The sequence below is a fragment of the Balaenoptera ricei genome, chromosome 20, assembly GCF_028023285.1.
Source record: "Balaenoptera ricei isolate mBalRic1 chromosome 20, mBalRic1.hap2, whole genome shotgun sequence".
Lineage (NCBI taxonomy): Eukaryota > Metazoa > Chordata > Mammalia > Artiodactyla > Balaenopteridae > Balaenoptera > Balaenoptera ricei.
Genome location: NC_082658.1, coordinates 40,820,737 through 40,842,683, shown reverse-complemented (window position 1 = coordinate 40,842,683; position 21,947 = coordinate 40,820,737). Strand labels below are relative to the sequence as shown.

The 21,947-nt window shown below is 37.1% G+C and overlaps 1 protein-coding gene across 12 annotated transcripts in view; it reads left to right on the top strand.

The window, feature by feature from the left end:
• BCAS3 (BCAS3 microtubule associated cell migration factor) overlaps window positions 1-21,947 on the top strand; it is a 575,869-nt gene that overhangs the window by 139,406 nt on the left and 414,516 nt on the right. For all 12 annotated transcript variants that reach the window (XM_059908366.1, XM_059908365.1, XM_059908370.1 and 9 more), the window contains 2 exons: window positions 7,450-7,526; window positions 13,036-13,119. In XM_059908366.1, the coding sequence (XP_059764349.1) occupies window positions 7,450-7,526; window positions 13,036-13,119 (161 nt within the window). The remainder of the gene's footprint in view (window positions 1-7,449; window positions 7,527-13,035; window positions 13,120-21,947) is intronic.

The following is a 21,947-nucleotide window of genomic DNA, read 5'->3' as shown; positions in this document are numbered from 1 at the left end:
GTGTTTGTATTTTTTACAGATCTTTTCCTGTAATTGATATCTAGTCTCATAGCGTTGTGGTCGGAAAAGATACTTGATACGATTTCAATTTTCTTAAATTTACCAAGGTTTGATTTGTGACCCAAGATATGATCTATCCTGGAGAATGTTCCATGAGCACTTGAGAAAAATGTGTATTCTGTTGTTTTTGGGTGGAATGTCCTATAAATATCAATTAAGTCCATCTTGTTTAATGTATCATTTAAAGCTTGTGTTTCCTTATTTATTTTCATTTTGGATGATCTGTCCATTGGTGAAAGTGGGGTGTTAAAGTCCCCTACTATGATTGTGTTGCTGTCGATTTCCCCTTTTATGGCTGTTAGTACTTGCCTTATGTATTGAGGTGCTCCTATGTTGGGTGCATAAATATTTACAATTGTTATACCTTCCTCTTGGATCGATCCCTTGATCATTATATAGTGTCCTTCTTTGTCTCTTGTAATAGTCTTTATTTTAAAGTCTATTTTGTCTGATATGAGAATTGCTACTCCAGCTTTCTTTTGATTTCCATTTGCATGGAATATCTTTTTCCATCCCCTCACTTTCAGTCTGTATGTGTCTCTAGGTCTGAAGTGGGTCTCTTGTAGACAGCATATATATGGGTCTTGTTTTTGTATCCATTCAGCCAGCCTGTGTCTTTTGGTGGGAGCATTTAATCCATTTACATTCAAGGTAATTATCGATATGTATGTTCCTATTCCCATTTTCTTAAATGTTTTGGGTTTGTTATTGTAGGTGTTTTCCTTCTCTTGTGTTTCTTGCCTAGAGAAGTTCCTTTAGCATTTGTTGTAAAGCTGGTTTGGTAGTGCTGAACTCTCTCAGCTTTTGCTTGTCTGTAAAGGTTTTAATTTCTCCATCACATTTGAATGAGATCCTTGCTGGGTAGAGTAATCTTGGTTGTAGGTTCTTTTCCTTCATCACTTTAAGTATATCCTGCCACTCCCTTCTGGCTTGCAGAGTTTCTGCTGAAAGATCAGATGTTAACCTTATGGGGATTCCCTTGTGTGTTATTTGTTTTTTTTCCCTTGCTGCCTTTAATATGTTTTCCTTATATTTAATTTTTGACAGTTTGATTAATATGTGTCTTGGCGTGTTTCTCCTTGGGTTTATCCTGTATGGGACTCTCTGTGCTTCCAGGACTTGATTAACTATTTCCTTTCCCATATTAGGGAAGTTTTCAACTATAATCTCTTCAAATATTTTCTCAGTCCCTTTCTTTTTCTCTTCTTCTTCTGGGACCCCTATAATTCGAATGTTGGTGCGTTTAATGCTGTCCCAGAGGTCTCTGAGACTGTCCTCAGTTCTTTTCATTCTTTTTTCTTTATCCTGCTCTGCAGTAGTTATTTCCACCATTTTATCTTCCAGGTCACTTATCCTTTCTTCTGCCTCAGTTATTCTGCTATTGATCCCATCTAGAGTATTTTTAATTTCATTTATTGTGTTTTTCATCATTGCTTGATTCCTCTTTAGTTCTTCTACGTCCTTGTTAAATGCTTCTTGCATTTTGTCTATTCTATTTCCAAGATTTTGGATCATCCTTACTATCATTATTCTGAATTCTTTTTCAGGTAGACTACCTATTTCCTCTTCATTTGTTAAGTCTAGTGTGTTTTGACCCTGCTCCTTCATCTGCTGTGTGTTTTTCTGTCGTCTCATTTTGCTTATCTTACTGTGTTTGGGGTCTCCTTATCACAGGTTGCAGGTTTGTAGTTCCCGTTGTTTTTGGTATCTGTCCCCAGTGGCTCAGGTTGGTTCAGTGGGTTGTGTAGGCTTCCTGGTGGAGGGAACTAGTGCCTGAGCTCTGGTGGATGAGGCTGGATCTTGTCTTTCTGGTGGGCACGTCCACGTCTGGTGGTGTATTTTGGGGTGTCTGTGGCCTTATTATGATTTTAGGCAGCCTCTCTGCTAATGGATGGGGCTGTGTTCCTGTCTTGCTAGTTGTTTGGCATAGGGTGTTCAGCACTGTAGCTTGCTGGTCATTGAGTGATGCTGGGTCTTGATGTTGAGATGGAGATCTCTGAGAGATTTTTGCCGTTTGGTATTACATGGAGCTGGGAGGTCTCTTGTGGACCAGTGTCCTGAAGTTGGCTCTCCCACCTCCGAGGTACGGCCCTGATGCCTGGCTGAAGCACCAAGAGCCTTTCGTCCACACGGCTCAGAGTAAAAGGGAGAAAAAATAGAAAGAAAGAAAGAAAGAAAGGAAGGAAGGAAGGAAGGAAGGAAGGAAGGAAGGAGGAAGGAAGGAAGGAAGGAAGGATGGAAGGAAGGAAGGAAGGAAAGAAAGAAAGAAAGAAAGAAAGGAAAGAAAGAAAGAAGCTATAATATAGTGAAGTAAAATAAAGCTATTGTAAAGCAAAGCTATACAGACAAAATCTCCCCCAGAAGCATATACATATACACTCACAAAAAAAAAAAGGAAAAGGGGAAAAATTAATATATCCTGCTCCCAAAGTCCACCTCCTGAATTTGGGATGATTCGTTGTCTATTCAGGTATTCAACAGATGCAGGCACATCAAGTTGTTTGTGGAGTTTTAATCCGCTTCTTCTGAGGCTGCTGGGACAGATTTCCCCTCCTCTTCTCTGTTCGCACAGCTCCTGGGGATCAGCTTTGGATTTGGACCCGCCTCTGCGTGTAGGTCGCCTGAGGGCGTCTGTTCCCCGCCCAGACAGGACGGGGTTAAAGGAGCAGCTGCTTCGGGGACTCTGGCTCACCCAGGCCGCGGGGAGGGAGGGGTACGGAGGAGGCGGGGCGAGCCTGCGGCGTCAGAGGCCGGCGTGACGTTGCAGCAGCCTGAGGCGCGCAGTGCGTTCTCCCGGGGAATGTTGTCCCTGGATCACGGGACCCTGGCAGTGGCGGGCTGCCCGGGCTCCCGGGACGGGCGGTGTGGAGAGTGACCTGTGCTCGCACACAGGCTTCTTGGAGGCGGCAGCAGCAGCCCCAGCGTCTCACGCCCGTCTCTGGGGTCCGCGCTGATAGCCGCGGCTCGCGCCAGTTTCTGGAGTTCTGGAGTTTAGGCGGCGCTCTGAATCCCCTCTCCTTGCGCGCCGTGAAACAAAGAGGCAAGAAAAAGTCTCTTGCCTCTTCGGCAGCTGCAGACTTTTTCCCGGTCTCCCTCCCAGCCAGCTGTGGTGCGCTAACCCCTTCAGGCTGTGTTCATGCCGCCAACCCCAGTCCTCTCCCTGCGATCCAACCGAAGCCCGAGCCTCAGCTCCCAGCCCCGCCCGCCCCGGCGGGGGAGCAGACAAGCCTCTCGGGCTGGTGAGTGCTGGTCAGCGCCGAGCCTCCGTGCGGGAAGTGCGGGAATCTCTCCGCTTTGCCCTCCGCACCCCTGTGGCTGCGCTCTCCTCCGTGGCTCCGAAGCTTCCCCCCTCTGCCACCCGCAGTCTCTGCCCGCGAAGGGGCTCCTAGTGCGTGGAAATCTTTCCTCCTTCACAGCTCCCTCCCACTGGTGCAGGTGCCGTCCCTATTCTTTTGTCTCTGTTATTTCTTTTTTCTTTTGCCCTACCCAAGTACGGGGGGAGTTTCTTGCCTTTTGGGAGGTCTGACGTTTTCTGCCAGCGTTCAGTGGGTGTTCTGTAGGAGCAGTTCCACGTGTAGATGTATTTCTACTGTATCTGTGGGAAGGAAGGTGATCTCCGCGTCTTACTCTTCCGCCATCTTCTCAATACATTAGCTTTAGTCTTTGATTCATTTTGACTTTGTATGTAGTGTGAGGCCAGGGTTCAGTTTCATTCGTTGGCATGCGGATATCAGTTGACCTATCATCATTCGTTGAAAGGATTATTCTTTCCCCATTGACTTGTCTTGGTAGCATTGTTGAAAGTCAATTGACCATAAATGCAGACATCTGTTTTTTCGAAAAAGGTCTGAAATCTTTTGAGTTGTCTTTTCCAAGAAAAATAAGGCAGGGTATTACAGAGAGTAGTTAAATCCTTTGTTTTTGGGCTTCCCTGGTGGCGCAGTGGTTGAGAATCTGCCTGCTAATGCAGGGGACACGGGTTCGAGCCCTGGTCTGGGAAGATCCCACATGCCACGGAGCAGCTGGGCCCGTGAGCCACAACTACTGAGCCTGCGCGTCTGGAGCCTGTGCCCCGCAACGGGAGGGGCCGCGATAGTGAAAGGCCCGCGCACCGCGATGAAGAGCGGTCCCCGCACCGCGATGAGGAGTGGCCCCCGCTTGCCGCAACTAGAGAAAGCCCTCGCACGAACCGAAGACCCAGCACAGTCAAAAATAAATAAATAAATAAATAAATAAATAAATAAATAAATAAAAATCTTAAAAAAAAAAAAAAAAAAAAAATCCTTTGTTTTTCCAAACAAGTTCAGGTCTTCTCCCCACTAGGACCAACATTCTGGGAGGATGCCATGTAAAATTGCATCAGTCTCATGAACCTTTAGTTATGGAATCATCTTCATGTAGCATTCGTGGATTTTACCTTTATTTAAATTTGGAAACCTGATATTTTTAAATATCCAGTTCTCTTTTACTTTGTTCACAAACATTGTAAACTTGTTAGAATTAGTCCCAGTATTATAGAGGTTTGGGTTGTGTTTTTTTTGTTGTTTTTTGTTTCTTTTTTCTTCACTTGTTTTCAGAGTTTAGCTGGAGGCAATGGTTAATCTTTAAAGGAGTCATGCTTATAAAGTTGGGATAGTGCTGAGAGGCTGATGGTCTGCTGATTCCAGCTGTAAAATGTTTTTTGGAGAGCAGAAAAACAATTTGCTTTCATTCCAATACACTATAATTCTTGAGGTCCACTGGCTTTCTAAAAACATTGACTCAAAAAGTGAAATGAAGAATTGTAAACCACATTTTTTCTTAGTATCCTTTAGTATTTGGAAGGCAAGTATACTTATTAGGATCTGTTGAGGCAAAATGGTTATCGGAATTGGTTGAGTTAGATTATGTTGACTTTAAAGTTCAGGAGATTAGCTGCCTCTAATGTAATGCCACAATTCACAGGTATTTATTTCTGTTTTTTATTTGGTTCTTTTTTTCATGACATTTTAAAAGGGGAAATTTTCTTATAGACAGTGTTTATGCTCATTTCTCCAGTCTGAAAGTATATATGGACTATGTATATACACTTATATAAAAGTACATTTTGGTGTGAATTAGATGTGGGTGTAATAATGAAATCTATTATGTAAATATTGTGTGATATATATATTAGAGTGTGTTGTCTTTGTATTATATTAGTGGACCTTTTTTTCTACATATATGTCCATAATATGTGTCCATAATATGCCTTCAGTGATTATAGTAACATCACAGTTACCCAGAAGCTGATTTTCCAGAAATCCAAACATTCCAAACACACCACTTTAAACCCTGAAATACAAAAAAAGTTTTTAAACAATGAGCGAAACATTAGAAAACTTATATCTTATATTTTGTATGACATATGGATTTTCTCTTCGGATTATTATCTTCTTCATCTTCTTTAAAAATGAACACTCAGGGAATTCCCTGGCGGTCTAGTGGTTAGGACTCCGTGCTGAGGGCCCGGGTTCAGTTCCTGGTCAGGGAACCAAGATCCCACAGGTTGCTCAGTGTGGCCAAAAAAAAAAGAAAAAAGAAAACTCAAAATAGATGGAGTTGAAGGAGCTGAAATGAAAACTAGCAGTAACAAAAGCAACAGCGACTTGCGCTTCTCTAGTGGCTGTGAACACAACGGCATTACCATTTCAGAATCACCACGATTGCTACTCAAAAGGCTTTCTGAATTCAGGCAAGCATGTATGTACAATTAAGGAAGATTTCTGTTAAAAAATGGCTTTAAAATGAACACAAAAAGCCTAACCTAAAGAATATGCAAGCACAATATTTGAAAAATATTTGAAAATTTTTCTTCTGTAGATGACTTTTTTTTTTTTGCAAGTGTGTCTTATACATATGCTTTGATTAATTTAGGTACATTGTTTAATTTATTCAAACATTTATTAAGCTATTTTTCAGGTATTATTCTAAGCAGTATAGATTCAGCTGTGAACAAAAGACACAAACACTTGACCTTAATCAAGTGGAAGGAAGACAGAAAATAAAGAAGCAAAAAAATAAATAAATATATTACAGAACATATAAATTATTTTTATTGTTGGCAGTACTTGTCAAAGTAGTTAATTATTCATGCATTGATAACTCTATTCCTGTTAGGATCAGTACTAGACTGAGACTTTCTGCTGGGTAAGGTATTTTCAGGTGTGCTGTTCATGCTATTCTGATTATGCTATTTTTTCCTGTTACGCTCATGTGTTTCATGCAATTTGGCTGTTTTTTTTGTTGTTGTTTTGTTTTGTTTTTTGTCATGGGAAGAAAAGGTTATTTTTATAAAAACCTGTCTTGTATAAGTTTAGATTCCAAATTGAGACCTAAACTATGAAATAGATAACTTCAGTTTGACCCTCCAGTGTACATTTTAGGGAAAAACATTTGTGAAAATATTAACCAGATACTTGTGGAATGATAAACAAGGAATTCTTTAGGCTAGGCTTTTTGTGTTCTTTGATTCTGCAGTCTCCTTTGAGGAGTCCCTTAAAAGCAGTTTTGTGAAACACTGGAATATTATTTTGTGTAGCTGACAGATGAGGACATTATACTCAGAGACCTTATTGGTATAGTCAGAAGGGGAGATGAGACCCTCACAGATGACAGATATCACTTACTTGACTGAATTGTGTTGTGTCTTGTTTAGTGTAGTTCAGGAAGATGGCATTGGTGTTTCCATGGTGTTGGTGACCACTTTCAGGAATGTGTGATTTTTTTTTTTGAAATCGGAGAACCACAAAATAATCCTACCTACTAGTTTGTTTTTGGCTGGGCTGAAAGTAAGAAGAATGAAATTGAATGCTTAATGTAAATGCATAGGATTATGTAAATTAGTTCCCCAACATCTCGTGATGCACCCTTTGTGGATTACTTCTCCCCATTAGCTCCACACCTAAGTTACTTGTTCTACCCCGCCCCTATTATTGTCATTTTATTTTAGGGTTATGTCTTTCTTATCTTTGCCCTTAAATTCCTGAGCCAATTGTATCCTTTCTCTTTCTTCTCTAAACATTTTTGCTAGACTTACGAAATTGTAGGCTTATGATCTTTAAATGATTCTTCTTGGCTTCTCTCTCTTGTTCCAGGAATAACTGTATAAAATGCCCAATTTTTGCAAAAAATGAATACCAGTTCTTCCCAGATTTATTTCTTATTGGAACAGAGTCAAAACCCAAAGGAAACTGTAGAGGAGAAAAAAATGAACCTCTTTTAGCTATTAAAATAATGACTAGGTTATGGGAATTTTATGTGAGACTTGAAAAAATAAAAGCATTTGATTATTCTGTTTTTATGGCATCAAAGTATGATGCACCAACAGAAATTATTAAATTTCTTACATTGCCATTTGAAAATTTTCAGGCTGCTACCCTTGTCCCGGGCCCAACATGAATCCTATTGCTCTTGGGAGCCGCTGGCTTGCTTATGCAGAAAACAAGGTAAGTGGGGCCTGTGTTGGAATATTTGTAATGGAGCAAGTGTTGAAGAGTTTTCCAAAGGTAATTAACAACCAATAATGAATGTTTAACTTACTAGTTTGTTTTCTCTGGTTTGGTTTTTGTTTTAATTGGGCACCCAGTTGTCTGATCTTATTGCTCAGGATCAGTATTTGGACTCAGCCTTACTTTTCTAGGCTTAGTTTTATATAGAGAACTTTACTCCATTAACTTTAAATCACAGCATTGATATCATCACAGGAGTTTCTGTGGAGCTAGAAATCAGGAGGCAGGAATGACTTCTGTCTTTAGTAGTAGGTTGGGAACCTGAGGCATAGAATAATTGAATGGACTTCAACTATATGTGTACATTTAAATCTAAACAAGGGTACTGCCATTTGTTGTTATTTATCAATCTCACTTATCTCTTAAGGTCATCATAGTAAATGAAGATATTATATTTATACATTGAAACTTTTTTTATGTCTAGTTGAAAGCAAAGGGCAAATCCCTTTTAATGCCATTTAGTGACCTGCATATGAATATAGAACGAAATCTAAAAAAAAATTACAGACTTCAAAGAAGATGATCATTTTTTTGTTCCAGTTTTGCTTGTTTCTATGGTTACTGTATATTGAGAATAATATGAAATAATATATATTGAAGAGTTCTTGACACAAGTCTGGATATGGTAAGTACAACAATTATTTGGTGAAACCACAGTATATCTCTAGCCTCTGGAATTCACAAAATCAAGAAACTACTGGAGAAATTTATTTTTCTGGATGAATCCCTTGATGCTTTTTCCAAAATTCTGTCCGCTACATATAGGTATTTTGCATTTTAGTGAATGCTGTATTTATACTCTACCCTCTTCTTTCTCTTGATTATCCAGTATATCACTTTTCAAATTCATTCTTTTCAAATAAGACAAGAGGCATACAATTCAGTGTGCTGACATCATGGTATCTTCTAATGATTACGTCTGTAGGAAATTTCTTTGAGTGCCAGAGACATCCAAGACTTCCAAGAGGAAGATATATACATTGTCCCTTGGCCCTTGCAGATTTATTGTCAAGTGTGGGAAACTACTTATTTAGAATTGTAGGTATTATGCAAATAGTTACATATTATTTTCTTATGGAAAAAACTTCCTTCATAGATGCATAGCATCAAAGTGTGCCAGTTGTCTTGCCTTTGTCTTGCCTTTGCCTTTGTAGAGATACGTGTCAGTAATATCTAGTGTTATATACAGAGACCAGGACGTGTAGTGGCATTCACAAGGAGTTTACTAATCAGATGGTTGTACCATCCTTTGGAAGAAATATTTCCAGATAAATTTGTTTCCATCGTATTTACGTAAGAGCTAGTATTTATTAACAGTTTCTGATTGTAGTAGCATTTGGGCTGAGTGTGGAACTGTAGAAATTAAATTTTGGAGCAACAATCTCTTTCAGTGAAAATGCTCTTTGACTACAGTTTTAACCAAGAGGCCATATTATCTTGATTGGGTTTGTTTTTCAGTGCCTATTTTTAAGTGTACTTTTAATTTGGAAGACTTGCAGAAAACCTGCAAGAATAGAGTACAAATGTTATAAAGTACACCCATGTACTCTTTACTCAGGTTGACCTCTGAACAATCTCAGAGTAAGTTGCGTATATCACATTACCCCAGAATACTTAAGTTATCAGCCAATTTAATTTTTAAAAAATTTATTTATTTTATTTATTTTATTTTTGACTGTGTTGGGTCTTCGTTGCTGCGCGCGGGCTTTCTCTAGTTGTGAGCGGGGACTACTCTTCATTGCAGTGCGCGGGCTTCTCATTGCAGTGGCTTCTCTTGTTGCAGAGCACAGGCTCTAGGCACGTGGGCTTCAGTAGTTGTGGCATGTGGGCTCAGTAGTTGTGGCTCGTGAGCTCTAGAGTGCAGGCTCAGTAGTTGTGGCGCATGGGCTTAGTTGCTCCGCGGCATGTGAGATCTTCCCGGACCAGGGCTCAAACCTATGTCCCCTGCATTGGCAGGCAGATTCTTAACCACTGCGCCACCAGGGAAGTCTGCCAATTTAATATCGATAAGCTACTTTTATCTATTATAGCATCCATGTTCCAATTTTGTCAATTAATCCTATCATATCATTTGTAGAAAATTTTTTCCTATAGTGCAGATCCAGTCTAGGATCAGGTATTATATCTTGTAGGAGTGTCCCTTTCTTTCTTTATCTTTTACAGGGTTGGTAATTTTGAAGACTATAGCCCCCTACATCTACCCCTTTTTCTTTTTAATAGAATGCTTTTTATTTTCAGTGTTTTGATGTTTTCTCTTGATTATATTCGGGTTACGTGTTTCTGTCTGGAATACTGCAGTATTGTATGAGTGCTGTTCTGGACTTCCCACAGTGTCACATCTGGAGGCACATGGTATATGTCTGTCCTTTGTTGGTGATGCTAATTTTGTCAAGGTCTTGTCCAGTTTCTGTACTGAATAAGCACTATTTTTTCCTCTTGTAACTAATAATTTGGAAAGAGCATGCTTATATCCTGCGTTTCATCGAAATCTTAGCCTACCTAATTTTAGCATCCATTGATGATTCCTGCCTGAACCAGTCTTTACTATGAGGATTGCATATTAATGGTTTTCCACTTCACACTACACATTTACCTGTAGGCATTTGGCTTTCTATCATAATCAAGAACTTTTCCTTCTTTTTAAATCTTCCTGTATCTATAGTTTTGATAGGTGTTAACGATTCCTATTTTTTAAGTAGTTTTTAATTTTTTTCTGTCTTTAACTATTTTGGTTTTCAAATTATGCCAGAGTTGACCGATGAGAGCCCCTTTAGTCTGCTTCTTGTGACATTATGTTGTGGCTTCATCAAAATTTAAAAAAAAACAATTTCCTTACTTGCTATCATAAGAATATGTCCAGGTCCATCTTGTACTTGCCTTGTCTCAGCCCTGGAATCATCTTCTTCTGATTTTACTGTTTCTTTTTAATGGGCAATGGTATTAGTTACTAAGCTTTTGTCCAGTAGATGTGTTCATTGTTACTGGCGTATTTTTGCTTCTAGACTCTTTCAGTGGACAAACTTCAGAAATATGCATATTATATATCCACACACACTTCTTATTATACACATAAAGAAGCAAATATACATATATGCATATTTGTGCACCCATGTATACCCATATACACATGTACATTTTGGAAATGAAGAGTTCACATTGGTATTTCCACAGGATTCTCTCTTTTTGTCCCCCATTTCCTATTTGTATGTCCTTTGTTTTGGATAGGAGACCATGACATCAGCACGTTTTCTTCATTTCTTCAATCCTATAATGCCAAAAAGTAATTACAGAGTTGCTTGCTCATACCTCTGCAAAAATCAAACCAACTACAAAGAGTTCAGGATTTTCTTGCAATTTTCTCTACTTTCATTACTGCCCAAAACTGAAGGTATGCAATCAAATACTGTGTTCATAGGTTATTTTAGTTAGTTTGTCCTGTATCCCTCTTTTTCTGCCTTCCTTCATCGTTACAGTTTTCATTTGATACATAATTGTATACATTTGTCTTTATATTTATTTATATGCTTATATATTTTCTCATATGTTATATATATATTTATATTTCCCTTTATTTCCCCAAAGATAACATTATATACATGGTCTTTTATACATTGCTTTTTTTCACTTGCCAATATTTCCTGGGATTTGGGCATGATAGATTTTTGCACTACGGAAATTTCTGGTTTATCTTTTGTTTTGATGTACTGAGATGCAAATATAACTTTTGTAATGAGTCTAAGTTTTAAACAAATTTCTGGCTTAGTTATGTTTATGTAGAAATGCTGACTCAGATTTAGATGAATTGAAAAGGTGATAGTATTGCTTGTTTTTCTTGATTATTTTAATTACCTGAAGCAGGGAAAAGATGGTAGTGTTTCTAAGATATGTCTTTCCTTGCACATGCTGCAGGAGGCAGCAGAGGGGATAATTTTCATAATTCTTCAAATGTGTATTTGTGAATGAATGTATGAGTGACTGGGTGAATAAGTGAGAGAGAGTCTTTTCATTAGCTAAAATGATCACTTTTCAAGCTCCCTCTTTTCCCTTGTGTGAAACTACATTTGCCAGGCACCTGCGATTTGGAAAATTCCACAGCACTGTTGTCTTAAGGGATTTAAAAAAAAAAATACAAATCAGTGATGAAGAAAAGTTTGATTTTAAAATAAAAGAATCAAAGGTTCACATATTAATCTTTATCAAGTGACCTGGTTTTAAATTATATAGAGCATTTTTTTTTGTTTTTATATTTCGGGAGAGGAAGATTTGTTCTGAATTCTGAACGCTTTTAATAATTCATATCACAATGTGGAGCTGTTCTAATAGTCTACTATTGCCTTTTTTTTTTTTTTTTAATTTATTTATTTTTGGCTGTGTTGGGTCTTCGTTTCTGTGCGAAGGCTTTCTCTAGTTGCGGCAAGCGGGAGACACTCTTCATCGCGGTGCGTGGGCCTCTCACTATCGGGGCCTCTCTTGTTGTGGAGCACAGGCTCCAGACGCACAGGCTCAGTAATTGTGGCTCACGGGCCTAGTTGCTCCGCGGCATGTGGGATCCTCCCAGACCAGGGCTCGAACCCGTGTGCCCTGCATTAGCAGGCAGATTCTCAACCACTGCGCCACCAGGGAAGCCCTACTATTGCCTTTTAAGTGTAAAAATCTGGCTAATGATTTTTATATTTCCCTTTCGTTCTTTCTCTTTCTTTCTTCTTTTCTTTCTTTTTCTTTCTATTTTTTCTTTAAACTAAATTTAGGAAGTGTAGGAGCAGTGGAGAATTTAGTCTTGGTTAATTGCTCAGCACATGAGAGAATCATGCATGTCAAACTAGTGATTCACTTTGGAAATTGGCAGTTTGATTTATTTATTTATGAACAAGGGCATGTCTTTTTCATTCTAATGTTAAAACTGGTGAGCCCTCTGAAGTGGACAGCTATTATGTGTCATAGTTGATTTATGCATAATTTGTGCCACTTTCTGACAAACACAATTGAAAATGGAAATACTGCACATTCTTTTGTCTATTTTTTAAAGTTTCCTTTTACAATCTTTATGTAGGAATTAAGAGGACAAAACCTCCAATTTGTTAGCATGTTAAATATTTAATGTTAGGAAGTCATGGCTAAGTCCTTTGATTATGTTTCTAAAATTTATTTGTGGAAAGCCTGCCAGATCTCAAATCCTACCATTTCAGAGTTTATGAATTCTTAAAGGCTATTCATCTTGTAATTAAAAATCGTATTTGAGCATGAAACTGCTTGAGTGGCACCAGTAGATTATAAAAAGGGGTAAAAGTGTCTCAGCAGGGCTTTTAGCTGTTTGTCTGGAAAACACTCATGCAAACATTCCCACCCACCACCATCATTCTGCATGGTAAATAAGCTCTATCTTAAGAGCCTGTAGAGTTAAACAGTTTAATAGAAATAACTTTCTGGTCATTCTCTCTCTTTCCAGTTGATTCGATGTCATCAGTCCCGTGGTGGAGCCTGTGGGGACAACATTCAGTCTTATACTGCCACAGTCATTAGTGCTGCTAAAGTGAGTATCCAGTAGTCTCTAGGAGGTGCGATTTTGCAGAGTAATTATCACGTTTCTCTCTTGAATTGCATTGAGATTGTCCCTTGCCTTTTCATTTGCAAAGGTCGAACAAACTTAAGTAAGTCAGAATTATTTTGTCACTCAAGAGAACTGGTGACTAAATGATTAGGTATTTAATCTCTTAAGGTTCCTAAATCATACTTTATATTTTATTGTAATGATTATAAGGTTTGTATTTATCCAATTTAAAGTATTTAAGTCTGTTAGCTAGGTCAAAGTCTGTAATCTAATTACTTTGGAAAGAAGCTTTACATGTTTTAAGTAGTAACTTCTGGATTTTTTTGTGTGTGTGAGTGTGAGTGTGATTTGCATCATTCTACCTATACTGACATCCCTTTGCATTTTTGAACATTTATGAATCTTCTTGACATAAAAAAAAATATTATTCCTTAACAAAACTTGAGTGAAATCCCTGGCACATTCAAAGATTCTTTAATGTCACAGAGCTGCCCCCTGCATGTTTGTCAAGTGAGTTCTTTTTGTGTATGTGCGAGGGTTAATTATGATGATGGCTTGTAAACTTTATGCTGATTATAAGGTATCCTTATAATCACCATTCTTTTGAATTGTCAAGTATACAACAAAACAATTCTAATAATAGGGATGACATAGTGAAACTAAATGACAGCATGTAATAGAAAGCACAACTATTCAGAAAAGAACAACAGTTTAAAACAAACCACAGGGAGGGAATCAAAGGTCACACTGTTTTATGTAAAACAAATACAAAAATACTTCAAGACTGATCACAAATGCTTACATGATGTGGTTTGATGAGAGAAGCATTACATATTTTTCACTCAAAGGGAATTATTGAATGGCTTTTTGCTTACAGCCCCATATATTTTAGATTTCAGAATCTTTATAAGAATGGCTTACTATTCTCCTCTGTATGAAAAAATTATGGTTATTTCAGTGAAGAGAAATCTGAAGCAGAGTAATTAGGCAGCATCAGTGTTATTTAGCTAATTTATAATAGATCTACAAAATCTACCCATGAGATCTAGTTCTCAAGTATTAGATTCCTGTCCAACTTATCTGTGTCACACACTTTCGTCAGGATAGCTCATTGTATTGTCGTTCTGAATAATTTTCAGTTATGTGACAGAGAATAACTTTTCAGCTCTTCTTTGCTATAATTGTGTGTTTGTGTGCCTACATAAAAGGAAAGTGACCTGCATCATTCAGTAACTGTTTAGCTGTTTAACTGTTAGATGAAAGTAGACTTGCTGGAATGAGGCTAGACTTAATATGCTTTCAAAAAAGCAAGTCCAGACTTGCCACGTTTCTGCACCACAATACTGTGAACTGTGAGGGACATACTCGTCTTCCGCATTTAAGCTCTAAGAAATTATGCTGATGACACCTTAATAGGCCATTGGTCACCAGTGGAATTGGTGTTGATTGCAATTCATTATTACCTCTGGCAATAGATAAGATTCTGCCATTAACTCCTGAATAAAGTGATTAATGTTTAATTTTTGTTTAACGACTTTAGCCTGATTTTAGTGCTTATTCATGTTCTTGCTTATAAATTTATAAAATGAAGGAAAAATATAGCCATGAATGTCGAAGTCACCCGTTTCTGGCTAGTCTTAACATGTCCAATCCTGTATTATACTCTGCTCTTTTAACTTATATTTAACTTAAATGTCACAAAATACTTTTGAAAGCATTTTTCTTATATTTATATAATCTTCTTCTGTGTGCCTATGGATTCCTGAGTTAGAGAGCATGAATATTTTGAAATTTCTTTGCAAATGCTGTCAAATAGTTTTCCTAAAATCTTATCAGATCTAGAATAATCCTTCATTTCACATTCAAGGTGTGGCTGTTTTATATGGGAAAGATTGGAAAGTTGGCATGATTTCCCCCCCAAATATAATTTCTCCTAGTAAGTTATTTGACATTAGAAACTTTGTGGGTAAATTAACCTTCTGAGATATAAGTAGCTCCAGTTTTCCATGATAAGAACATAAAAATGACTTCCATAATTAAGTAGTGTAGTTATAAATATATTATTTTATAATTTTTACTGTTATATTATAGATTACACTCCTATTATATTAGTATGTTCACTTGTGAAAATTTACCATGGTGTACACTTATAATTCCTGTACTTTGTTGTCTAAGTGGATATAAAACTTTGCTAAGGAAAGAAAAATCTCACAAAGATAGCTTCAGATCTAGATACCTTCTCCAGAGAATTCTATCTAATGTTTACGAATAAACAATGGCATAGATAAACAATAAGGATTTACTGTATAGCACAGGGAACTATATTCAATATCTTGTAATAACCTATAATGGAAAACAGTCTGAAAAAAATATGTAGCTGAATCACTTTGCCGTACACCTGAAACTAACACAATCTTGTAAATCAACTATGATTCAGTTAAAAAATAGAATAAACAATGGCAATATTAAGAAGTCTCTTCTATAGAATAAAAAGGTCAGGTTATGCCTCATCTTGTTTCATGATTTAAGACCACCTTGATATTGAAACTTAACAAGAGCATTATGAAAAAGGAAAGCTAGAGTCCTGTCTTACTCATTAACATAGATACGAAAAATCCTAAACAAAATACTAGCAGAAAAAAAAAAATACACAGAGGGGTAATGTGTCATAATCCATTTGGGATAATTCCACAATTAAGGCTGGTTTACTACTCAAAATCAGTGAGTGTAGGGCTTCCCTGGTGGCGCAGTGGTTGAGAATCTGCCTGCTAATGCAGGGGACACGGGTTCGAGCCCTGGTCTGGGAAGATCCCACATGCCGCGGAGCAGCTAGGCCTGTGAGCCACAACTACTGAGCCTGCGTGGCTGGAGCCTGTGCTCTACAACAAGAGAGGCCACGATAGTGAGAGGCCCGCGCACCGCGATGAAGAGTGGCCCCCACTTGCCGCAACTAGAGAAAGCCCTCGCACAGAAACGAAGACCCAACATAGCCAAAAATAAATAAATAAATAAATAAATAAATAAATAAATAAATCAGTGAGTGTAATTTGCCACATTAGCAGAATAAAGGAGACAATGATACAAATTATCTCAATATATGCACCAAAAGCGTTTGATAAAATTGAACATATATGCATTGATAAAACATTTTAGTAAATAGTGATAGCTTCTGGTTCTCTAGAATTCAGTTTTTCTCAAATTGCCAAACTATTTAAACATAGTAAACATGGTCTGTTTCTGATCATTTCAATATCTGGCTCCCTTTTAGTTGTGTTTTTGTTGTTTACTGTTAGTTCTCATTTATGATGTCTTGACTCCTTGTTTGCTAGAATTTTTAAAAAAGATTTGTAGAAACAGATTTGAGTTTGAGATGATACCAGAGTTCTGTGACACTCTAGGCTTGGATCATCTTAATCCAATTTCACAGATTGAGATTACTTAAATTATTTAAATAAAGGTCACCTGAAATAGCTGTAAAATCCTGATTACTACAGGTTCACTCTTATTTCTATTGTATGTCCCTTTATGTTTCAACCCAAAGCATGCAGGGAAAGTAGACCCCCTTGAACATGACTACCTAGTTCCACAAGTCTATCAGAAGCACTACTCAGTCTCTTAGAAGCCCCCTCTAGAATCATCCAGTGCATCTAGGCCTAAATACCAGCTCACATGTCTGGATTTCCTTGTCCTCTTGGATTTGGACCTAGTAACTCATCACTATTTTGTTAAATATTCAGTAACTTCAAGCAGAATTAAAGAAAAATAAACTCCCCGGTTTTCCTACTTGTTTTCATTGGTAGCATTGATCTGATTTACCTAGCCTGTCATTATTGAAAATAGAAAATAAAATTTCTTCCTATTATTTCTTACCATTTTAATAATTTCTAGGTAATATGATATATTACCATGAGATATATAACATGGAGAATATTTAAAAAGCCATGTAGTATGTGCTCCTTAAGAGAATACTACACTTTCTTTGACAGAGTAATCATTAATATTTTTCTCTCTCTGACAACTGCTTCTCATGTGGCTTCATATAGGTAAACCACTTTGTTATATAGAAGGATTAATTATTAAATTTTTAATTCTTTTTTATGTCTCACATTACAATTGTAAGTATAAATTATATTAATTGTATATGTGCTTGGATCTCCTTCAAGGAAATAATCTTTTTTGCCCCACCCCCCGGATTTTCAAATAGCACTTAAAATTCATCTTTCCAAATAATTTGGCTTTCCTTATAAAGAATATAAAAATGAAAAACTCTCTGAGGTCGTGTTGAAGGAAGAAGTTTAATATTGAAATTGTTCAATTGGATTATTTTGAAACATTTATTAAAACACTCCCAAACTCATTCTACTAGGCCACCATCACCCTGATACCAAAACCAGAAAAAGATACTACAAAAAAAATTACAGACCAATATCACTGATGAATATAGATGCAAAAATCCTCAACAAAATACTAGCAAACAGAATCCAACAGCACATTAAAAGGATCATACACCATGGTCAAGTGGGATTTATCCCAGGGATGCAAGGATTCTTCAATATATTCAAATCAATCAGTGTGATACACCATATTAACAAATTGAAGAATGAAAGCCATATGATCATCTCAATAGTTGCAGAAAAAGCTTTTGACAAAGTTCAACACCTATTTATGATAAAAACTCTCCAGAAAGTGGGCACAGAGGGAACCTACCTCAACATAATAAAGGCCATGTACGACAAACCCACAGCAGACATTATTCTCAATGGTGAAAAACTGAAAGCATTTCCTCTAAGATCAGGAACAAGACAAGGATGTCCACTCTTGCCACTGTTATTCAACATAGTTTTGGAAGTCCTAGCCATGGCAATTAGAGAAGAAAAAGAAATAAAAGGACTACAAATTGGAAAAGAAGAAGTAAAACTGTCACTGTTTGCAGATGACATGATACTATACATAGAAAATCCTAAAGATGCCAGCAGAAAACTACTAGAGCTAATCAATGAATTTGGTAAAGTTGCAGGATACAGAATTAATGCACAGAGACCTCTTGCATTCCTATACACTGACAACGAAAGATCAGAAAGAGAAATTAAGGAAACAATCCCATTCACCATTGCAACAAAAAGAATAAAATACCTAGGAATAAACCTACCTAAGGAGGTAAAAGACCTGTACTCAGAAAACTATAAGGCACTGGTGAAAGAAATCAAAGATGATACAAACAGATGGAGAGATATACCATGTTCTTGGATTGGAAGAATCAATATTGTGAAAATGACTGTTCTACCCAAAGCAATCTACGGAGTCAGTGCAATCCCTATCAAATTACCAATGGCATTTTTTACAGAACTAGAACAAAAAATCTTAAAATTTGTATGGAGACACAAAAGACCCCGAATAGCCAAAGCAATTTTGAGGGAAAAAAGTGGAGCTGGAGGAATCAGACTCCCTGACTTCAGACTATACTACAAAGCCACAGTAAGCAAGACAATATGTTACTGGCATAAAAACATAAATACAGATCGATGGAACAGGATAGAAAGCCCAGAGATAAACCCACGCACGTATGGTCACCTTATCTTCAGTAAAGGAGGCAAGGATATACAATAGAGAAAAGACAGTCTCTTCAATAAGTGGTGCTGGGAAAACTGGACAGCTACATGTAAAAGAATGAAATTGGAACACTAACCTAACACCATACACAAAAATAAACTCCAAATGGATTAAAGACCTAAATGTAAGACCGGACACTATAAAACTCTTAGAGGAAAACATAGGAAGAACACTCTGACATAAATCACAGGAAGATCTTTTTTGACCCACTGCCTCGAGTAATGGAAATAAAAACAAAAATAAACAATGGAAATGGACAAACGGACCTAATGAAACTTAAAAGTTTTTGCACAGCAAAGGAAACTATAAACAATATGAAAAAACAACCCTCAGAATGTGAGAAAATATTTGCAAATGAATCAGTAGACAAAGGATTAATCTCTAAAATATGTAAACAGCTCATGCAGCTCAATAATAAAAAAACAAACAACCCAATCAAAAAATGGGCAGAAGACCTAAATAGACATTTCTCCAAAGAATACATACAGACGGCCAAGAGGCACTTGAAAAGCTGCTCAACATCACTAATTATTAGAGAAATGCAAATCAGAACTACAATGAGGTATTACCTCTCACCGGTTAGAATGGGCATCATCAGAAAATCTACAAACAACAAATGCTGGAGAGGGTGTGGAGAAAAGGGAACCCTCTTGCACTGTTGGTGGGAATGTAAATTGATACAGCCACTATGGAGAACAGTATGGAGGTTCCTTCAAAAACTAAAAATAGAATTACCATATGACCCCGCAATCCCACTACTGGGCATATACCCAGAGAAAACCATAATTCAAAAAGACATATGCACCCCAATGTTCACTGCAGCACTATTTACAATAGCCAGGTCATGGAAGCAACCTAAATGCCCATCGACAGACAAATGGATAAAGAAGATGTGGTACATATATACAATGGAATATTACTCAGCCATAAAAAGGAACGAAATTGGGTCATTTGTAGAGACGTGGATGGATCTAGAGACTCTCATACAGAGTGAAGTAAGTCAGAAAGAGAAAAACAAATATCGTGTATTAATGCATATATGTGGAATCTAGAAAAATGGTACAAATGAACCAGTTTGCAAGGCAGAAATAGAGACACAGATGTAGAGAAAAAACGTATGGACACCAAGCGGGGATAGTGGGGGTGGGGAGGTGGTGATGTGAATTGGGAGATTGGGATTGACATGTATACACAAATATGTATAAAATAGATAACTAATAAGAACCAGCTGTATAAAAAAAATAAAGTTAAAAAAAATGAAAGAAACACTTTTATTGAAAAAGAAAAAAAGTCTGGATGGGGCCACCTACCCTTCACCTGGGCCTGTGCAAGGGACTGCTCCATGACCTTTTGAACGTGCAGAGACCTTTAGCTTCGTTATGCCTGTACATTTTTTCCCAATCATTTCCCCCCACGCTTCCCACACTCCCCACACCTCAGACCACCCTGCTTCTTTATTCTTAATCACATAAATACCCTGAGCCCCTTGCCTTCAGGGAGGTGCATTTGAGATTTGTTCTCCTGTCTTCTTGCTTGGCTATATTGTGAAGAAAACTTCTCTTTGCTACACACCTCGATGTCTCAGCTTTTTGGCTTGCTGTGTGTTGGGCAAGATGAACTTGGTTTGGTAACATATGTGTGTGTGTATAACTGTTTATGATTGTCAATTTATTAGTCTCTCCCACTAGATTGTGAATTCCTTGAGGTCGGGGACTATATTTTGTTCATTTCTGTAAACCCAATATGTAGCAGTCAATAAATGAATTCAATAATGGAATAAATGAAATAATGAATTTGGAAAGAAAAAAAGAATGCTACACTTCCTTTGACAGAGTAATCATTAATATTGTTCTCTCTCTGACGACAGCTCATGTGGCTTCATATAGGTTAACCACTTTGTTATATAGAAGGATTAATTATTAAATTTTTAATTCTCTTTTATGTCTTACATTACAATTGTAAGTATAAATTACATTAATTGTATATGTGTTTGTATCTCCTTAGAGGAAATAATCTTTTTTTTTCCTGGATTTTCAAATAGCACTTAAAATTCATCTTTCCAAATAATTTGGCTTTCCTTATAAAGAATATAATAGTGAAAAATTCTCTGAGTTCGTGTTAAAGGAAGAAGTTTAATATTGAAATTGTTCAAATTGGATTATTTTGAAATATTTATTATATCTTGGTCCATATATTCTAGTTACCTTATAACTGCTCTATTTGATTTTTCCTTTTAATGTGTTTTAACCCCAGCGTTGTAAATTGATTTAATAAAAATGCCTCTGTTTTCTCCTGTTATCTGATAACTTCTTAATGACAACTAACAGCTTTTGTGAAAGCAGCACCATTAGTCCTAATGGATAGGGAGGACAATGATATGGCCTGAGAAAGGTTAAAGATGACTAGTGACCCTTTGGCAAATCTGTCTGCAACAGAACAGAATAAGAACCATGCTCATTTGAATTTTTGGTCACAGTAGATTATCTGACACATTCGTTATAGTCTTATGTTCAGCACTTTACAGTACAGATTAGTTATGTGAATATTCTTGTAATATTCTTCAGATTGTGAGGACACTAGTGGTCGCTGATATGACTCTAACATGGAAACAAATTTCTTCTAAAGGCAAAGGTCTTTACTAATGTAGAAAGCTTCCATCACCCCTCTCTCACACCCTGCCTTAGACCTTATTTTGAAAGTTAATGAGCTATAATAGATAGTACTGTCATGTTACTTACTATACAAAGTACAGATTTGATGACTGTTAAATTTTGGGTTTAATTTTTTGTCCACTGATAAGAAGACCCAACCAATAGTCCTAAGTTTTTGTTTTTGTTTTTGGTGAGAAGCATCATTAACTCTTTCTGTAATATTAGCCTTTAACTCTGAAATATACTACTCTGTTTTTCCCCTCTTTCTGGAGTTTTTTTCCTAGTTCTCTTCTATTAACTTTTCCCTTTATCTTGTGGTTTGCTTTGGTACATTACTTCCACTTTCTGTGTGCTCCAGTTATTTTAATTTTATTCCTTTTCATTGGTATAAGAGCATGAAATAATAAGCTCAAGGGCAAACAGGGAGGATAAACAATTAAAGACTTTAAACCTGAAAGGCATTCCTTTGATAAAGGGATAGCGCCGTTTAAGTGGGAGCATCTCCATTAGCATTAATGGAGTAAGTACATCAGCTGAAGCATCTCAGAG